At 40.9% G+C, this 18587-nt stretch overlaps 2 protein-coding genes across 6 annotated transcripts in view; both read left to right on the top strand.

Annotated features, from left to right (window-relative positions):
* Positions 1-18587, top strand: part of LOC120055156 (ephrin-A2-like) — a 140144-nt gene that overhangs the window by 82391 nt on the left and 39166 nt on the right. The window lies entirely within an intron of this gene.
* Positions 9903-17999, top strand: si:dkey-38n4.2. Of its 5 annotated transcripts, XM_039002163.1 has the most exons (10): positions 9903-12256; positions 13187-13240; positions 13638-13736; positions 13840-13983; positions 14201-16271; positions 16396-16500; positions 16589-16660; positions 16801-16890; positions 16979-17050; positions 17574-17999. In XM_039002163.1, the coding sequence occupies exons 2-10, from the start codon at positions 13199-13201 to the stop codon at positions 17780-17782; spliced, it is 2904 nt and encodes a 967-aa protein (XP_038858091.1). In that variant the 5' UTR covers positions 9903-12256; positions 13187-13198; the 3' UTR covers positions 17783-17999. The 5 variants fall into 5 exon arrangements, 4 of the variants coding, with proteins under 4 accessions (XP_038858091.1, XP_038858089.1, XP_038858090.1 ...); XM_039002161.1 differs by having other exon boundaries at positions 13187-13736; XM_039002162.1 differs by lacking the exon at positions 9903-12256 and having other exon boundaries at positions 13020-13240.

The following is an 18587-nucleotide window of genomic DNA, read 5'->3' as shown; positions in this document are numbered from 1 at the left end:
TCTCTGCTCTCTCTTACACAGTTCTGCATCATCATTCTTAAGAGGGCCATTCATGAATTCATTTCATCTTATCTTCTGAAAAATAATAATTGGAAGACATTTTGGTAACACTCCACCTGTCTATGACACAGTTTTCAACAAACCATCAGTGTATATTGCATTATAAATGTATGTATAGTCATTTTTTTTATTTATAAAGCTATAGACTTTGTGTTGTACAGCAAATATAACTATGACAATGGGTACGTTTACATGCACACAATAAAACGATTATTATGGATATTCATATTAATATGATAGTTTGATTAAAACGTTTACACGTTTTGCAACAAGAACGAATTCCCTTATAATCCTGTTTACGTGGACACATCTGAAATCAGGCTACCCACGATGTTATTTCTGGGATGCCTATTTGATTCTTCAAATTATTCTCCTAATAATTCAAAGTATTTCATACGAAATATCTTTGACTTAGCAACCTCTATGACTTACCAAAAGTGGGTTAAGAACCACACACACACACACATACACACACCTCAGCCCCCCAAATGCTCTACTTTAAACCAGTCTTATCCACTGCATGACTTTTACCCACAATTCCTTCATAGCTTCTATCAGCACTCAGCAATAAAGAGGATGATGGGGTTAAAGGCCCATGCAAGGGCAGGTGTCTGTGTGTGTGTGTGTGTGTGTGTGTGTGTGTGTGTGTGTGTGTGTGTGTGTGTGTGTGTGTGTGTGTGTGTGTGTGTGTGTGTGTGTGTGTGTGTGTGTGTGTGTGTGTGTGTGTGTGTGTGTGTGTGTGTGTGTGTGTGTGTTCTCGTTTTTGAGATCGTATTAGGACCTCAACTTATATAAACACCTTCCATATTAGGACCTTTGACCAAGTTAGGTCCAAAACCATGGTCTCAACTAGGGAAACCATTGGAATAGCCTGCAAATAGCATGCTAATATGCCTGGTTTGAAAATCACACAAAACTGTCAGGGTCCTAAGAAGGGGGTATTTTTGTAAGCCACCTGGTGGTAACATACCATACTGCAGCGTATCAAAACAAATCAAATCAAATGTTCTTGTCACACACACACACACACACAGTCTTGTATTTGTAACCATTTTAGGACACATTGTAGTAATATCTAACAAGTAATCTAGCAATTCAACACCAACCGTTCCAGAACTACCTAATACACACAAATCAAGTAAAGGGATGGAATAGAATATATACATATAAATATATGGATGAGTAATGACCGAGCGGCATAGGCAAGATGCCATATATGGTATAACATACCGTATATAAAGACACATGGTTAGCAGATGTTATTGTGGCGAATGCTGTAAATCAGTCAGTTCTTAACGTAAAGACTTGAAACTCAGGATTCTGTAAAAGCCTACCCCAATGAGGATATGTGTTTATTTTCAGCTTCCTGTGACAACCGGAAGTGCCTTGAATTGGGGTCATAGGGGCTGTTTCAAAGGGTTAAAAAGGTCACATCTTTCTAAAATGTCATGTGTGTGATTAGGCAACCCTCATGAACCGGTACATATTATAAAAACAGATTTTTATCCGGTTTTTTTGGCTCTTTTTGGAGGACTTACAAGTTCCACCTAGGTAGTGCTATGTATCCATGTATAGTCTGAATTTAATATATTTCCAGATTATGGTTGGGGGCCATATACAGAGCCACATATGTGAAGAGCAGCTGTCTCTGACGTTTTTGGGGAACGATATTGACATCCAGAAAGGTCTTAGCACAAGGCCCAAAACGAAGCCTGACCTAAATGTGAGGTGCTTTTGGGTGACAGCGGCAGAACCGTTGAGGCTAGAAGCACAATTCAATCACAGGAACCTTCCCAAGGTCCTCCCGATCTGTGCAAGCCTAACCTTGACAGTGTGGAATTAACCCTTAACAGTGAAAACAGGGTGTTTTCTTCTAACAGTTTACATTGACATCTCTCCCCATAGGAATACATTGCCTGCTGCCCTAAATTCAACCTGATGCCTATGTGGGTTATGATTGCCATCTCAAGCTGTCTTCAATGACAATCCATCAGGCCACTATGAGGATTACCTGTGTTGAGTTTAAGCTTCCTAGAGCAACCGGAAGTGGTTAAATTACCCTAAAAGTGGTTTTGATATACCCAACCTGCAGTTTGTATAAACACTGAGTTCAACCCTCTGTAAATCAGTCAGTTCTTAACGTAAAGACTTGAAACTCAGGATTCTGTAAAAGCCTACCCCAATGAGGATATGTGTTTATTTTCAGCTTCCTGTGACAACCGGAAGTGCCTTGAATTGGGGTCATAGGGGCTGTTTCAAAGGGTTAAAAAGGTCACATCTTTCTAAAATGTCATGTGTGTGATTAGGCAACCCTCATGAACCGGTACATATTATAAAAACAGATTTTTATCCGTTTTTTTTTGGCTCTTTTTGGAGGACTTACAAGTTCCACCTAGGTAGTGCTATGTATCCATGTATAGTCTGAATTTAATATATTTCCAGATTATGGTTGGGGGCCATATACAGAGCCACATATGTGAAGAGCAGCTGTCTCTGACGTTTTTGGGGAACGATATTGACATCCAGAAAGGTCTTAGCACAAGGCCCAAAACGAAGCCTGACCTAAATGTGAGGTGCTTTTGGGTGACAGCGGCAGAACCGTTGAGGCTAGAAGCACAATTCAATCACAGGAACCTTCCCAAGGTCCTCCCGATCTGTGCAAGCCTAACCTTGACAGTGTGGAATTAACCCTTAACAGTGAAAACAGGGTGTTTTCTTCTAACAGTTTACATTGACATCTCTCCCCATAGGAATACATTGCCTGCTGCCCTAAATTCAACCTGATGCCTATGTGGGTTATGATTGCCATCTCAAGCTGTCTTCAATGACAATCCATCAGGCCACTATGAGGATTACCTGTGTTGAGTTTAAGCTTCCTAGAGCAACCGGAAGTGGTTAAATTACCCTAAAAGTGGTTTTGATATACCCAACCTGCAGTTTGTATAAACACTGAGTTCAACCCTCTGTAAATCAGTCAGTTCTTAACGTAAAGACTTGAAACTCAGGATTCTGTAAAAGCCTACCCCAATGAGGATATGTGTTTATTTTCAGCTTCCTGTGACAACCGGAAGTGCCTTGAATTGGGGTCATAGGGGCTGTTTCAAAGGGTTAAAAAGGTCACATCTTTCTAAAATGTCATGTGTGTGATTAGGCAACCCTCATGAACCGGTACATATTATAAAAACAGATTTTTATCCGGTTTTTTTGGCTCTTTTTGGAGGACTTACAAGTTCCACCTAGGTAGTGCTATGTATCCATGTATAGTCTGAATTTAATATATTTCCAGATTATGGTTGGGGGCCATATACAGAGCCACATATGTGAAGAGCAGCTGTCTCTGACGTTTTTGGGGAACGATATTGACATCCAGAAAGGTCTTAGCACAAGGCCCAAAACGAAGCCTGACCTAAATGTGAGGTGCTTTTGGGTGACAGCGGCAGAACCGTTGAGGCTAGAAGCACAATTCAATCACAGGAACCTTCCCAAGGTCCTCCCGATCTGTGCAAGCCTAACCTTGACAGTGTGGAATTAACCCTTAACAGTGAAAACAGGGTGTTTTCTTCTAACAGTTTACATTGACATCTCTCCCCATAGGAATACATTGCCTGCTGCCCTAAATTCAACCTGATGCCTATGTGGGTTATGATTGCCATCTCAAGCTGTCTTCAATGACAATCCATCAGGCCACTATGAGGATTACCTGTGTTGAGTTTAAGCTTCCTAGAGCAACCGGAAGTGGTTAAATTACCCTAAAAGTGGTTTTGATATACCCAACCTGCAGTTTGTATAAACACTGAGTTCAACCCTCTGTAAATCAGTCAGTTCTTAACGTAAAGACTTGAAACTCAGGATTCTGTAAAAGCCTACCCCAATGAGGATATGTGTTTATTTTCAGCTTCCTGTGACAACCGGAAGTGCCTTGAATTGGGGTCATAGGGGCTGTTTCAAAGGGTTAAAAAGGTCACATCTTTCTAAAATGTCATGTGTGTGATTAGGCAACCCTCATGAACCGGTACATATTATAAAAACAGATTTTTATCCGGTTTTTTTGGCTCTTTTTGGAGGACTTACAAGTTCCACCTAGGTAGTGCTATGTATCCATGTATAGTCTGAATTTAATATATTTCCAGATTATGGTTGGGGGCCATATACAGAGCCACATATGTGAAGAGCAGCTGTCTCTGACGTTTTTGGGGAACGATATTGACATCCAGAAAGGTCTTAGCACAAGGCCCAAAACGAAGCCTGACCTAAATGTGAGGTGCTTTTGGGTGACAGCGGCAGAACCGTTGAGGCTAGAAGCACAATTCAATCACAGGAACCTTCCCAAGGTCCTCCCGATCTGTGCAAGCCTAACCTTGACAGTGTGGAATTAACCCTTAACAGTGAAAACAGGGTGTTTTCTTCTAACAGTTTACATTGACATCTCTCCCCATAGGAATACATTGCCTGCTGCCCTAAATTCAACCTGATGCCTATGTGGGTTATGATTGCCATCTCAAGCTGTCTTCAATGACAATCCATCAGGCCACTATGAGGATTACCTGTGTTGAGTTTAAGCTTCCTAGAGCAACCGGAAGTGGTTAAATTACCCTAAAAGTGGTTTTGATATACCCAACCTGCAGTTTGTATAAACACTGAGTTCAACCCTCTGTAAATCAGTCAGTTCTTAACGTAAAGACTTGAAACTCAGGATTCTGTAAAAGCCTACCCCAATGAGGATATGTGTTTATTTTCAGCTTCCTGTGACAACCGGAAGTGCCTTGAATTGGGGTCATAGGGGCTGTTTCAAAGGGTTAAAAAGGTCACATCTTTCTAAAATGTCATGTGTGTGATTAGGCAACCCTCATGAACCGGTACATATTATAAAAACAGATTTTTATCCGGTTTTTTTTGGCTCTTTTTGGAGGACTTACAAGTTCCACCTAGGTAGTGCTATGTATCCATGTATAGTCTGAATTTAATATATTTCCAGATTATGGTTGGGGGCCATATACAGAGCCACATATGTGAAGAGCAGCTGTCTCTGACGTTTTTGGGGAACGATATTGACATCCAGAAAGGTCTTAGCACAAGGCCCAAAACGAAGCCTGACCTAAATGTGAGGTGCTTTTGGGTGACAGCGGCAGAACCGTTGAGGCTAGAAGCACAATTCAATCACAGGAACCTTCCCAAGGTCCTCCCGATCTGTGCAAGCCTAACCTTGACAGTGTGGAATTAACCCTTAACAGTGAAAACAGGGTGTTTTCTTCTAACAGTTTACATTGACATCTCTCCCCATAGGAATACATTGCCTGCTGCCCTAAATTCAACCTGATGCCTATGTGGGTTATGATTGCCATCTCAAGCTGTCTTCAATGACAATCCATCAGGCCACTATGAGGATTACCTGTGTTGAGTTTAAGCTTCCTAGAGCAACTGGAAGTGGTTAAATTACCCTAAAAGTGGTTTTGATATACCCAACCTGCAGTTTGTATAAACACTGAGTTCAACCCTCTGTAAATCAGTCAGTTCTTAACGTAAAGACTTGAAACTCAGGATTCTGTAAAAGCCTACCCCAATGAGGATATGTGTTTATTTTCAGCTTCCTGTGACAACCGGAAGTGCCTTGAATTGGGGTCATAGGGGCTGTTTCAAAGGGTTAAAAAGGTCACATCTTTCTAAAATGTCATGTGTGTGATTAGGCAACCCTCATGAACTGGTACATATTATAAAAACAGATTTTTATCCGGTTTTTTTGGCCCTTTTTGGAACGTTTACAAATTCTATCTAACTAAGGGTATTCGTACATTTCTAGTCTTCAAAGCTATTGAGGGGATTTGTCTAGGGGGTCATAGCTTAAACATGTCTATGGCAATGAGGGGAGATGCGTATGTGAGTCTCGAGCTAATCAGACCATTGATATAAGAAGCCTTGCCCCTGGACACTTGTAACTTAACTGGGTGGCACAACGTGGCACTCCCGACATCATACTTGAATACTGAGCCAATAGCAGCATCTATATATTAGAAATGGCCTTAGGCCCCATAAAGTTCATAAACGAGATGGGCGTGGCCACCCTACCTTCATACTTGAGGCTTTAGCCAACCGCAAAATATATATACAGTACCAGTCAAATGTTTGGACACACATACTCATTCAAGGGATTCTATATTTTTACTATTTTCTACATTGTAGAATAATATTGTAGACATCAAAACTATGAAATAACACATATGGAATCACATAGTAACCAAAAAAGTGTTAAACAAATAAAAATATATTTGAGATTTGACATTATTTTAAGTAAACACCCTTTGCCTTGATGACAGCTTCGCACACTCTTGGCACTCTCTTCGCACACTCTTGACAGCTTCATAAGGTAGTCACCTGGAATGCATTTCAATTAACAGGTGTGCCTTGTTAAAAGTACATTTGTGGAATTTCTTTCTTTCTTAATGCGTTTGAGCCAATCAGTTGTGTTGTGACAAGGTAGGGGTGGTATACAGAAGATAGCTCTATTTGGTAAAATACCAAGTCCCTATTATGGCAAGAACAGCGCAAGTAAGCAAAGACAAACGACAGTCCATCATTACTTAAAGACATGAAGGTCAGTCAATGAGGAAAATGTCAATAACTTTTTAAAAGTTTCTTCAAGTGCAGTCACAAAAACCATCAAGCGCTATAATTAAACTGGCTCTCATGAGGACCGCCACAGGAAAGGAAGAACCAGAGTTACCTCTGCTGCAGAGGATGAGTTCATTAGAGTTACCAGCCTCAGATTGCAGCCCAAATAAATGCTTCCCAGAGTTCAAGTAACATCAACTGTTCAGAGGAGAATGCGTGAATCAGGCCTTCATGGCCGAATTGCTGCAAAGAAACCACTACTAAAGGACACCAAAAATAAGAAGAGACTTGTTTGGCCCAAGAAACTCTAGCAATGGACATTAGACCGGTGGAAATCTGTCCTTTGGTCTGATGAGTCCAAATTTGAAATGTTTGGGTCCAACTGTGTCTTTGTGAGACGCAGAGCAGGTAAACGGATTATCTATGCATGTGTGGTTCCCACCGTGAAGCATGGAGAAGGAGGTGTGGTGGTGCTTTGCTGGTGACACTGTCAGAGATTTATTTAGAATTCAAGGCACACTTAACCAGCATGGCTACCACAGCATTCTGCAGCGATACACCGTCTGCGCTTAGTGGGGATATCATTTATTTTTCAAAAGGACAATGACCCAAAACTCACCTCCAGGCTGTGTAAGGGCTATTTGACCAAGGAGAGTGATGGAGTGCTGCATCAGATGACCTGGCCTCCACAATCAGCCGACCTCAACCCAATTGAGATGGTTTGGGATGAGTTGGACCGTAGAGTGAAGGAAAAGCAACCAACAAGTACTCAGCATATGTGAGAACTCCTTCAAGACTGCTGGAAAAGCATTCCAGGTGAAGCTGGGTGAGAGAATGCCAAGAGTGTGCAAAGCTGTCATCAAGGCAAAGGGTTTAAAGAATCTCAAATATAAAATATATTTTGAGTTGTTTAACACTTTTTTGGTTACAACATGATTCCATATGTATTATTCTCAGTTTTGATGTTTTCACTATTATTCTACAATGTAGAAAATAGTAAAAATAAAGAAAAACCCTTAAATGAGTTTGTGTGTCCAAACTTTTGACTGGTACTGTATATTAGAGTTGGCTTTAGGCACTTAAAGTCACAGATCTAGGATCAGTTGACCTCCACTCAATGTTAACATGAGCCACTAATATCTTACTTCAGTATTGTCTATAGCAGTTTCTTCATTAAGACTTATATTTGGCCTTAATATACACTGCTCAAAAAAATATAGGGAACACTTAAACAACACAATGTAACTCCAAGTCAATCACACTTCTGTGAAATCAAACTGTCCACTTAGGAAGCAACACTGATTGACAATAAATTTCACATGCTGTTGTGCAAATGGAATAGACAACATGTGGAAATTATAGGCAATTAGCAAGACACCCCCAATAAAGGAGTGGTTCTGCTGGTGGTGACCACAGACCACTTCTCAGTTCCTATGCTTCCTGGGTGATGTTTTGTTCACTTTTGAATGCTGGCGGTGCTTTCACTCTAGTGGTAGCATGAGACGGAGTCTACAACCCACACAAGTGGCTCAGGTAGTGCAGCTCATCCAGGATGGCACATCAATGCGAGCTGTGGCAAGGAGGTTTGCTGTGTCTGTCAGCGTAGTGTCCAGAGCATGGAGGCGCTACCAGGAGACAGGCCAGTACATCAGGAGACGTGGAGGAGGCCGTAGGAGGGCAACAACCCAGCAGCAGGACCGCTACCTCCGCCTTTGTGCAAGGAGGAGTAGGAGGAGCACTGCCAGAGCCCTGCAAAATGACCTCCAGCAGGCCACAAATGTGCATGTGTCTGCTCAAACGGTCAGAAACAGACTCCATGAGGGTGGTATGAGGGCCCGACGTCCACAGGTGGGGGTTGTGCTTAGAGCCCAACACCGTGCAGGACGTTTGGCATTTGCCAGAGAACACCAAGATTGGCAAATTTGCCACTGGCGCCCAGTGCTCTTCACAGATGAAAGCAGGTTCACACTGAGCACATGTGACAGACGTGACAGAGTCTGGAGACGCCGTGGAGAACGTTCTGCTGCCTGCAACATCCTCCAGCATGACCGGTTTGGCGGTGGGTCAGTCATGGTGTGGGGTGGCATTTCTTTGGGGGGCCGCACAGCCCTCAATGTGCTCGCCAGAGGTAGCCTGACTGCCATTAGGTACCGAGATGAGATCCTCAGACCCCTTGTGAGAACATATGCTGGTGCTGTTGGCCCTGGGTTCCTCCTAATGCAAGACAATGCTAGACCTCATGTGGCTGGAGTGTGTCAGCAGTTCCTGCAAGAGGAAGGCATTGATGCTATGGACTGGCCCGCCCGTTCCCCAGACCTGAATCCAATTGAGCACATCTGGGACATCATGTCTCGCTCCATCCACCAACGCCACACTGCACCACAGACTGTCCAGGAGTTGGCGGATGCTTTAGTCCAGGTCTGGGAGGAGATCCCTCAGGAGACCATCCGCCACCTCATCAGGAGCATGCCCAGGCGTTGTAGGAAGGTCATACAGGCACGTGGAGGCCACACACACTACTGAGCTTCATTTTGACTTGTTTTAAGGACATTACATCAAAGTTGGATCAGCCTGTATTGTGGTTTTCCACTTTAATTTTGAGTGTGACTCCAAATCCAGACCTCCATGGGTTGATAAATTTGATTTCCATTGACCATTTTTGTGTGATTTTGTTGTCATCACATTTAACTATGTAAAGAAAAAGGTATTTAAGAATATTTCATTCATTCAGATCTAGGATGTGTTATTTTAGTGTTCCCTTTATTTTTTTGAGCAGTGTATATGACTTTGTGGTTGTGGGTGGATGTCAACTGCTGGCTGGAATTCTCACTCAACTGTACCACTAATATGAACCTGTTCTACAGACTCTTGTAGACTACTATGCACTGAAAAACAGTTAATATGTTACAAATCAAAGCTTAACATTGAAATATGTGATTTCAAATGATTAAGTTAAATTCAGATAGGCATGTTATGTGCTCTCTAACACAAACATAAAATGTGTTGTTGCTGTAGACCTTTTAACAGATCTAGTTGACCTCCACAGAATGTGCACATTAGCCACTAATATCTGACTTCAGTACTGTCTATAGCTGTTTGTTCATTAATACTTATATGTGGCCTTAATATACAGCATATGACCTGGTAAAGGAGAGGGGGATGGGAGCAGAGAAGGGGATGGGAGGCTGCTCAATGATTGGCTGTAGTGTAGGGCGTGTCATACAATGTATCAAAATTTCAACTGCTGGCTGGAATTCTCACTCAACTGTACCACTAATATGAACCTGTTCTACAGACTCTTGTAGACTACTATGCACTGAAAAACAGTTAATATGTTACAAATCAAAGCTTAACATTGAAATATGTGATTTCAAATGATTAAGTTAAATTCAGATAGGCATGTTATGTGCTCTCTAACACAAACATAAAATGTGTTGTTGTTGTAGACCTTTTAACAGATCTAGTTGACCTCCACAGAATGTGCACATTAGCCACTAATATCTGACTTCAGTATAGTTTATAGAGGTGTATATGTCTGTCTGTGTCTTTCAGTTTCTATTTAGACTACATCAAATATGAAGAAGCTGTGCAGCCACACCATGTTCAACATGTTACCTAATTAGCTAGCTAGCTGACAATCTGGTTTACCTGTAGCATATAAACATTTGTTGGCACAGAAAGAAAGGGGATACGAAAAATGATTGATCAAATTCCTCCTGACACTATCTGACTGGGTTAATAACTTAATATTAAGTTAATATGGACCCATTGTCTTAGACTTGAACTCTTGGACCAAACAGTGGGACTCTGATTTCAGCCATAGGGACTTGTGACTCGACTCCTGACTCCAACATTGGTGACTTTGACTCAACTCAGAGTAGCCATAGGGTCTTGTGAATTGACTCGGACTTATGCTTTTGTGACTCAACTACAACACTGCTGCCATTACATGGCTACTACTACTGCTTCAACTACCAATTCTAGCAAGTTGTACCCCAGGTTGGGTACACTTTTCTGCTGCTCCCTCAAAAGCATTAAGCAGACATTTTGATTATACCTCCCTCCCCATAACTCTCTGTTGGGGTGAGGCTTTCTACAAATATACGCAGCAAGAGGATTACAACAGCTAACACAGGAAGCTGAAATCCTGGGGTCTGCCTTATGTTCCCTCAGTTCTACCCCAGTTTGAAAATGTGCTTTTCATCCATGACCAGGCCATGTTTCGGCCATTTTGCCGCACTAGGCAAGTCTGCAATAGACCTTCTCCTACCCGGAAAAGAAATAGGCCTATAGTGTACAATGTTGGCCTATAATGTCATTTTATAACTAGGCCTAACATTTGATAGCCTACCATTTGTAAAACATGCAGTTGCGTTGGCTTTATTAACCCAGTCCTGATTCCTGACAAAGGCTTATAGGGACTTGTCCTTTAAGATATGAACATCAGCTACTCATCAGCTACCCAATGTTATTATGAGTTTTCTTGAGGCTTTTTGCAAAGAGATCAATGCTGATGTAAAGGCCTACGTCTTCACAGCAGTACAAACCTGAAATCACGTATTATCATTACATTTTATTCCACATTGTGAAACCAGGGATCTAGTGGAAGATAAATGCAAATATGATTAAAAAAAGGCCTGTTATAAGAGAGAAAGAGAGATTGTGGGAGTAGCTGAGTGCCTATAGTGAGAGATGGCTGTTAATATCAGTAGGCTGTTTGAGTGGTCTGTGGGCAGGTAATTAATCTGATTGCTGATGGGTTAGGTTGCTAGATCAAATCTTAACCTGCCATAAGCTACTTTTGTGTCAGCAAGTCTCCCCAGTGAAAAATGTACATATCCACCACTCCATCTTTCATGTACAGACCATTCAAGTAGCTGCACTTACCACCTCACTGATACTGATTGTGTAAGCTACAAACCCAAATTGTCTAAGGAAATGTGGCTAACAGTAATAACATTGCAGACATATTCAGAAATCTGGGCTGATGGAATCATTGTTATGCATATCTACTGGCCATAATTTCCGCTTGAGGTCCTGCCCCTCCCCCACTGCAAAGTGCACAACAGTACCAAACTATCAAAGGTTTTATAGGTCAACACAGTCCCCCCCCTCCCCCGTCCTGTATATTATTTATATATACTTGTGTTCCCATATGTACTTCCTGTATTTATGTGTTGTTAATAAAAATATTATAATAATAAAAGATACACAGTTCCCCCTCCCCCATGTTGCAGCATAAATCTCTGCTCAAGGTTGCCATGTACACTATTTGTGGTTTATTGATGTACTTTTAAAACTTTGTGGCAGGTGAAAGGTTTTGGTCGCTAGGTGGAAGTTGTTATACTACTTCTATATTGCAACGTTACCAACATGGCATTTAAAAAAAATCATTAATTTCGCCGTATTCTGCTAAAATTGTGCTAGTGAAGGTGGGTTTTGAAGGCTGGTTTTGAGCAGACTCCTAGAAATTTGAAATTGACCTGGCAAACCTGTCCCTGCCTGAGCGTGATCACCACTGAAGTAGCTGTGCAGCACGTGTTTTAAGGAAGAGGAGGATGGTTGCAGATGTTTGCATTCATGCAAGAAGGTAAGCTATTAACTAAACTGTTAACCAATATTCTAGCTAAAATTGTATTTGGTGTATTGACAAGCAATGCATGTTCTCGTTGTCTTTATTTTTAATGAATTAATGTCAGTCATGTATGTCTTTCGGTGGAATCCAACATGCATTGACGATGTCTGAAAGCCGCATTGTGTCAGATATACTGCGTCATGACATTGAAATTGGCAGGTTTATCCAAACAATTCATTAATGTGCAATTGTTACTTTGCATGTTTCTACCTTATAGTTATTTGTGGCTTGCTAACGGTTAGTGTGCTAGCTAACTGTTAGCGTGCTAGCTAACGGTTAGCATGCTACCCATGCTAGTTAAAAAAAGAAATATGCTAGCTATGGTTGCAAGCTAGCTAATAAGTTTAGCATAATTGGTAAACGTGTCTATGATTTAGAATACATGATTGTGGTTAACACAATGTTACATGCATTGGAAAATAATATTGCTATAGTGTAACAAGCTAGCAAGAAAAGCCAGTTCCTTTTCATCTGTTTTGTCAAGTCATAAGCCTGTATGTGTGTTAAAATATTTAAACCCCCTCATTAAATTAATGTATTGAAGTTGCGCCCGTTTTTTATAGCCCTTTCTTACCCAAATACCGTTTTTTACATTGAAATAATTCAGATGAAAATAAGAAATATGTTAAACTAATTAAGAAATAAGTGACCAGATTTTTTTTATTGAAAACCATGGACATTAGTTTGGGTGGGGGGAGGGGCGTGGTGGGGTTCCTAGTTCTTTTTTTTTTTGCACATAAAAGAGTGAAACACCACAACAAGTATAAGGGTTGTGGAAAGTGTCCATTTTGGTAGGACTGTGACAATTCACTGTCTTGAAAAAATATATACATATACTGGCAGATTCTTTAACCAAATCCCTATTTCTTACACACATTTTTTAAGATCGAAAACATAATGGAAGATAAGAGTCCAGGAACCTACAAAGTAACCAATGCGGTATGTTTTCTGATTTGCCTAGTATTTAGAGTACGCTTGCCTTGCTTTAGCCAAACCACTCATACTGATTCTCTTTTAGTCCATCCATAAAAGCAGATTCAGCTTTAGTTGCATGCAGGAACTTGCATAATGTGCTTCTGTTATGCTTATACTTGCTTTTTTACCTTGAAAGTAGTTTTAAAAAAACAGAAATTGTAATAGATGTTTGTTGGACCTCTATTAGTCAATGATAACAGCCCCTCTATTAGTCAATGATAACAGTCATTGGTGTCCCCCAGCCCCTCTATTAGTCAATGATAACAGTCATTGGTGTCCCCCAGCCCATCCCCTGTTGTGTGCCGAGCAATCTTGTCATTCTATTAAGTCTCAACGTTTCTTTTTGTCTTCCTTTACAAAGGCACTGCAGAGGCTAAGAAGGCGCATGGAAAATCTAAAGAAGCATAGTTCAACTTGTGAGGCCAGATTTGAAAAGGAAAAGATAAATCCCGAAGCGCAGGTTTGTCAGTTGTTTAGAATGAGGATACTGGGGATGGTTGAATCGTTATCATATCCTATTGCCTAATTTGCACATGACTAATATCATTTTATTGTATCCTTAGATGTCAGACACCGAGGCTGCCAGTACCTCTGAGGCTGCCAGTACCTCTGAGGCTGCCAGTACCTCTGAGGCTGCCAGTACTTCTGGGTCGATAGTCAATGTGTTGGATGATGCACCACCGTTGATCAGAACAGACAGTATATACGTAAGTTAAAGTGTCATTCAACACCAGCACATACTGTAAGTTCTTGTGAATCAGCTTTGTAAATCAAAGATGGGCAAGTCTGCACTTTCATCCCATATTCATAGTATTATAACATAAACAAGTAGAGGAGCACAGTCGTAACTAATCAAAATGTGCCGGTGTCCAAATACTTTGTAATCTGTCTAGTTATCCAATATAATTTTTTTCTTCAATACAGTTGACCAAAGCTATGCTTGGATACAAGACTGATGACTCAATAACCAGCATTGACAACAGTGAAGGTGATTATGTCCCAGGGCCATCAGAATCATCAGAGGAAGACAATTCTGATGATTTTTCAGAACCAAAGACAAGGGTGGACAGCAGTAAACACGTTGATTTAGTCTCAGAGGGAGACAGTTCAGATAAAATAGCAGGAGTCAAGAGAAGGAATCACTACAAGAAGACTAGCAAGAGATGCAGAAGTTCCTCAGAAGAAAACAGCTCAAATGAAGAAACAGAACTCAAGAGAAAGAATCAATATGCAAATACTTATAAGAGATGTACTAGTTCCCCAATGTCAAACACTAGCAGTGAATCATTGCTTGTAATGAATGTCTCAGAATTAGATGGATCCAAAAAGTACCACCAAAAAAAGCACTTCTGTCTGTTTTGCGAGCAACCGCAATCCAAAATTGCCCGTCATTTACAACGTAAACATGGGGATGAAATAGAAGTAGCTACTGCACTTCGGTTTGCAAAGAGATCAAAAGCTAGGAGACTTCAGCTGAATCTTCTTCGCAAGAAGGGGAATCGGGCACACAACATTCAGGCACTTAAAGAAGGAAAGGGGGTTTTGGTACCATGTAAACAAACAAGTAATGACAAGACCAATCACCAGGACTATCAGCATTGTTTTGCCTGCCATGGGCTCTTTAAACGCAAATCTATGTGGAGGCATGTGGCAAGGTGCACACTAGCACAACACGTTCGAAAGGAGATGCCTGGCAAAACCAGAATACAGGCGCTCTGTGCTAATGCTCAACCGGTTGCTAAAGGAGTGAGTGAAAAGGTATGGAAACTTGTGAGTAACATGGCTCAAGATGATGTAGCCCATGCAGTAAAACAAGACAGATACATCTTGGCATTGGGTGAAAAAATGTACAACAAGAAAGGGGAGAACCCCTCACAACACCAGCACATTCGTCAAACTTTGCGAGAACTAGGGAGACTTGTGATTAAAGGTAGAAAGGTGACACCACTGAAAAAGATGAAGGATTATATCAACCCAAAACACTTCCAACACATCATAAAAGCTGTCAAAGAAGTGACTGGCTATGATGAAAAGACAAACAAATTCGAAAAAGCAACCCTGGCGACAAAGCTTGGGCAAAGCATCCAGAAAATTGCAGACATCATGGAGGGTGAAGCTCTTATTACCCAGAATGAAGAAAAGTTGAAGCTTGTCCGAGACTTCCAAGGCATCTACCGTCTTCGCTGGAATGAAATGATCTCTTCTGCTGCATATCGTACACTTGAACAGAAGAAATGGAACGCACCGCAGCTTATTCCATTAGCAGATGACGTTAAAAAAATACACATGTACTTAGATGAAAAGCAGAAACAATACTACAACCAACTGTGCGATGAGAAAACCTCAGGAAAATGGAGCAATCTAGCAAAAGTGATACTGGCTCAGATGATTATCTTCAACAGGAAAAGAGAGGGAGAGGTGTCAAAGATGTCTGTGGCAACATTTCACTCCAGGGACAAATCCCCACTTAACAAAGATGTTGCAGTGGCGCTAACAGAGGTTGAGAGACTACTCTGTGCGCATTTTGAACGCATTGAAACCTGTGGGAAGCGTGGCAGGAAGGTGCCTGTAATCCTTACTCCAGTGATGGTGGAATCTTTAGAGCTGCTTATCAAAGAGCGGTGCTCATGTGGAGTGAGCGAAGGAAATATCTACTTATTTGCCAGGCCAGGATATGATACACATTTTCGGGGGAATGACTGCATCCGCGCCTATGCCAAACAATGTGGTGCCAAGTTACCTGAAGCATTGTCATCAACTAAACTACGAAAACAGGTTGCCACCCTCTCCAGAGTGTTAAATCTCAATGATACAGAACAGGACCAGTTTGCTGACTTCTTGGGTCACGACATTCGGATTCATCGAAAGTTCTACCGTCTTCCAGAGGGAACGCTTCAGTTGGCCAAAATAAGTAAAATACTGATGGCATGTGAACAGGGCAGATTGGCAGAGTTCAAGGGGAAAAGTCTGGATCAAATAACCATCAGTCCCAGTGGTAAGTTTACCCCCAGTGTTTAGTTTAATGGCAAAAAGTTTACACTGACAATAAAAACAAAGGTTTTGTTTTGCGCAGATTTAGCTTGCCTCAATTTAGCATTCTTCTTTTGGCCATCTTTTAGAAAAAAGCATGGCTGAAAATAATGAGGCTGCAGACTCTTGTTCATCAGAGAACGACTCTGAGAGAGAGGAGTCATCTGAAAAATCCTATGAAGAAAATCTGACCGGTATGCCTATACCTTACATAGATATGGACGTATTCTTAATTACAATGTCCTTTTCGAAAAATACATGTTTTCCACTGATGTTTTCCAGGAGAGATGTCAGCGATTCGGGCCAAACAGCCAATGACTAAGGGAAAGCTGGGACAAAAGAGAGGCTCACATGGTTAGACTGTTTCCTGCTGTCTTCAGTCAGTGCATTTTCACTCTGGCAAAAAATGCTGACTCTAATTTCTTGTGCACTGATTTAACTTGCTGCAATTTGCTTTTGTTTTTATTGTCTTTTACAAACTGTTATGTCTGAAGAAATTGATGCTGCAGCCACTGATTGTGCATCAGAGAACGACTCTGAGAGAGAGGAGTCGTCTGAAAAATCCTATGAAGAAAATCTGACCGGTATGCCTATACCTTACATAGATATGGACGTATTCTTAATTACAATGTCCTTTTCGAAAAATACATGTTTTCCACTGATGTTTTCCAGGAGAGATGTCAGCGATTCGGGCCAAACAGCCAATCACCAAGGGAAAGCTGGGACAAAAGAGAGGCTCACATGGTTAGACTGTTTCCTGCTGTCTTCAGTCAGTGCATTTTCATTCTGTAGTGTCAACGTATAGTACAGTGCTGGTCCAGATCAATCCTGTCTTCATCAGTTGGTGTATTTCCAACCATGCCAGTACAGAACGGATTAGTTTGGATTGGACACAAGTCAAGACGTTAGATCTGAACTAGTGTGTCAGGATAGATGATAACACAGAAGGATTACCACACTTTACATTGTTTTTCCTGGGGGAGGGAACTTAATTTAATAAGTATTGCTTTTATTAGAAGGTTTACATTGCAAACAATTTGATGGGCTTAGATTCCATACAGATTGAGTCTGCCTTGATGTCAGCATTGCACATTCTTCTCTCACATCCTTATCTATGTAGTTATTTAGTTGGGATTGTTAGTTTAACCTCAACACACTTTGCAGAAACAGCTGCAACCTTGTAGAGTTAATACAGAGATGAACACATACTGTATTGTACTCAACCTTTATTTAATGTAGTCATTCATAATGTCATCTCTTTCCAAAGGTGCCAAAGGAACAAAAAGGTTTTGGTCGACAATAGAGGTGGATGCAGTTGAAGATTCCTTGATGAATTTTATCCGAATGGGAAAAACGCCTGGAAAACAAGACTGTGAGAAATGCATTGCTGCTTCTGGCCAAGCGCTAGTAAACAGGGACTGGAGAGCAGTAAAGTTCTATGTACACAACAGAATAGTTGCAGATCAGAGAAAATAAGTGTATAAGATGCTTCTATCTTGGTGTACCTCTGAGGATTTAATGGGACTTACTTGACTTAAGCTCATAGGCAGTTAATGAATGTCCTCCATCTCACTCTGTTTGGGGGAAGTTTTCCCAGGTGGGTTGTTCACTTTTGGAGTGATTAAGGTCTCAAGAATACAAAGCCTGCTGACTTTGAATGTTACAGAAAAATAAAAAACATTTTTCTAAACTATTAATCTGTTACTTGGATATAATGACTCTATTACTGAAATGGTTGTTCCAGTTTAAATACTTTACAGAAGAACTACACTACAGTAGAACTACACTACAGTAGAACTACACTACAGCCGTTGAGTTGCCATCCGTGTTGCATCATTGTGGCATTCTACATGCAATATTTTCAGTCATAAAATAGAATGAATGCATCAAATATCGATGTAATAAATGTATCACTAGTCACTTAAACAATGCCACTTTATATAATGTTTACATACCCTGCATTACTCATCTCATATGTATATACTGTTAAACCAGCTATAATGGTACCCTACATTACTCACCTCATATGTATATACTGTTAAACCAGCTATAATGTTACCATACCCTACATTACTCATCTCATATGTATATACTGTCCTCTATACCATCTACTGCATCTTGCCTATGCCGTTCGGCCATCGCTCATTCATATATTTATATGTACATATTCTTATTCATTCCTTTACACTTGTGTGTAAAAGGTAGTTGTGAAATTGTTACATTACTTGTTAGATATTACTGCACGGTCGGAACTAGAAGCACAAGCAATGCGCTACACTCG

This window comes from Salvelinus namaycush, chromosome 10, assembly GCF_016432855.1.
Source record: "Salvelinus namaycush isolate Seneca chromosome 10, SaNama_1.0, whole genome shotgun sequence".
Classification (NCBI taxonomy): domain Eukaryota; kingdom Metazoa; phylum Chordata; class Actinopteri; order Salmoniformes; family Salmonidae; genus Salvelinus; species Salvelinus namaycush.
The sequence above is the reverse complement of the archived record's forward strand: the minus strand, read 5'-3'. Positions and strand labels throughout refer to the sequence as shown.

What these genes read in the sequence shown, in the direction of transcription:
- si:dkey-38n4.2 (XM_039002161.1), top strand. Translation starts at nt 13,467, where the DNA reads ATGATAACAGCCCCTCTATTAGTCAATGATAACAGTCATTGGTGTCCC. An exon ending in TCAGAACAGACAGTATATAC is followed by an intron (nt 13,984 to 14,200) that starts GTAAGTTAAAGT and finishes TCTTCAATACAG; the next exon opens with TTGACCAAAGCTATGCTTGG. An exon ending in ACAAAAGAGAGGCTCACATG is followed by an intron (nt 17,051 to 17,573) that starts GTTAGACTGTTT and finishes CTCTTTCCAAAG; the next exon opens with GTGCCAAAGGAACAAAAAGG.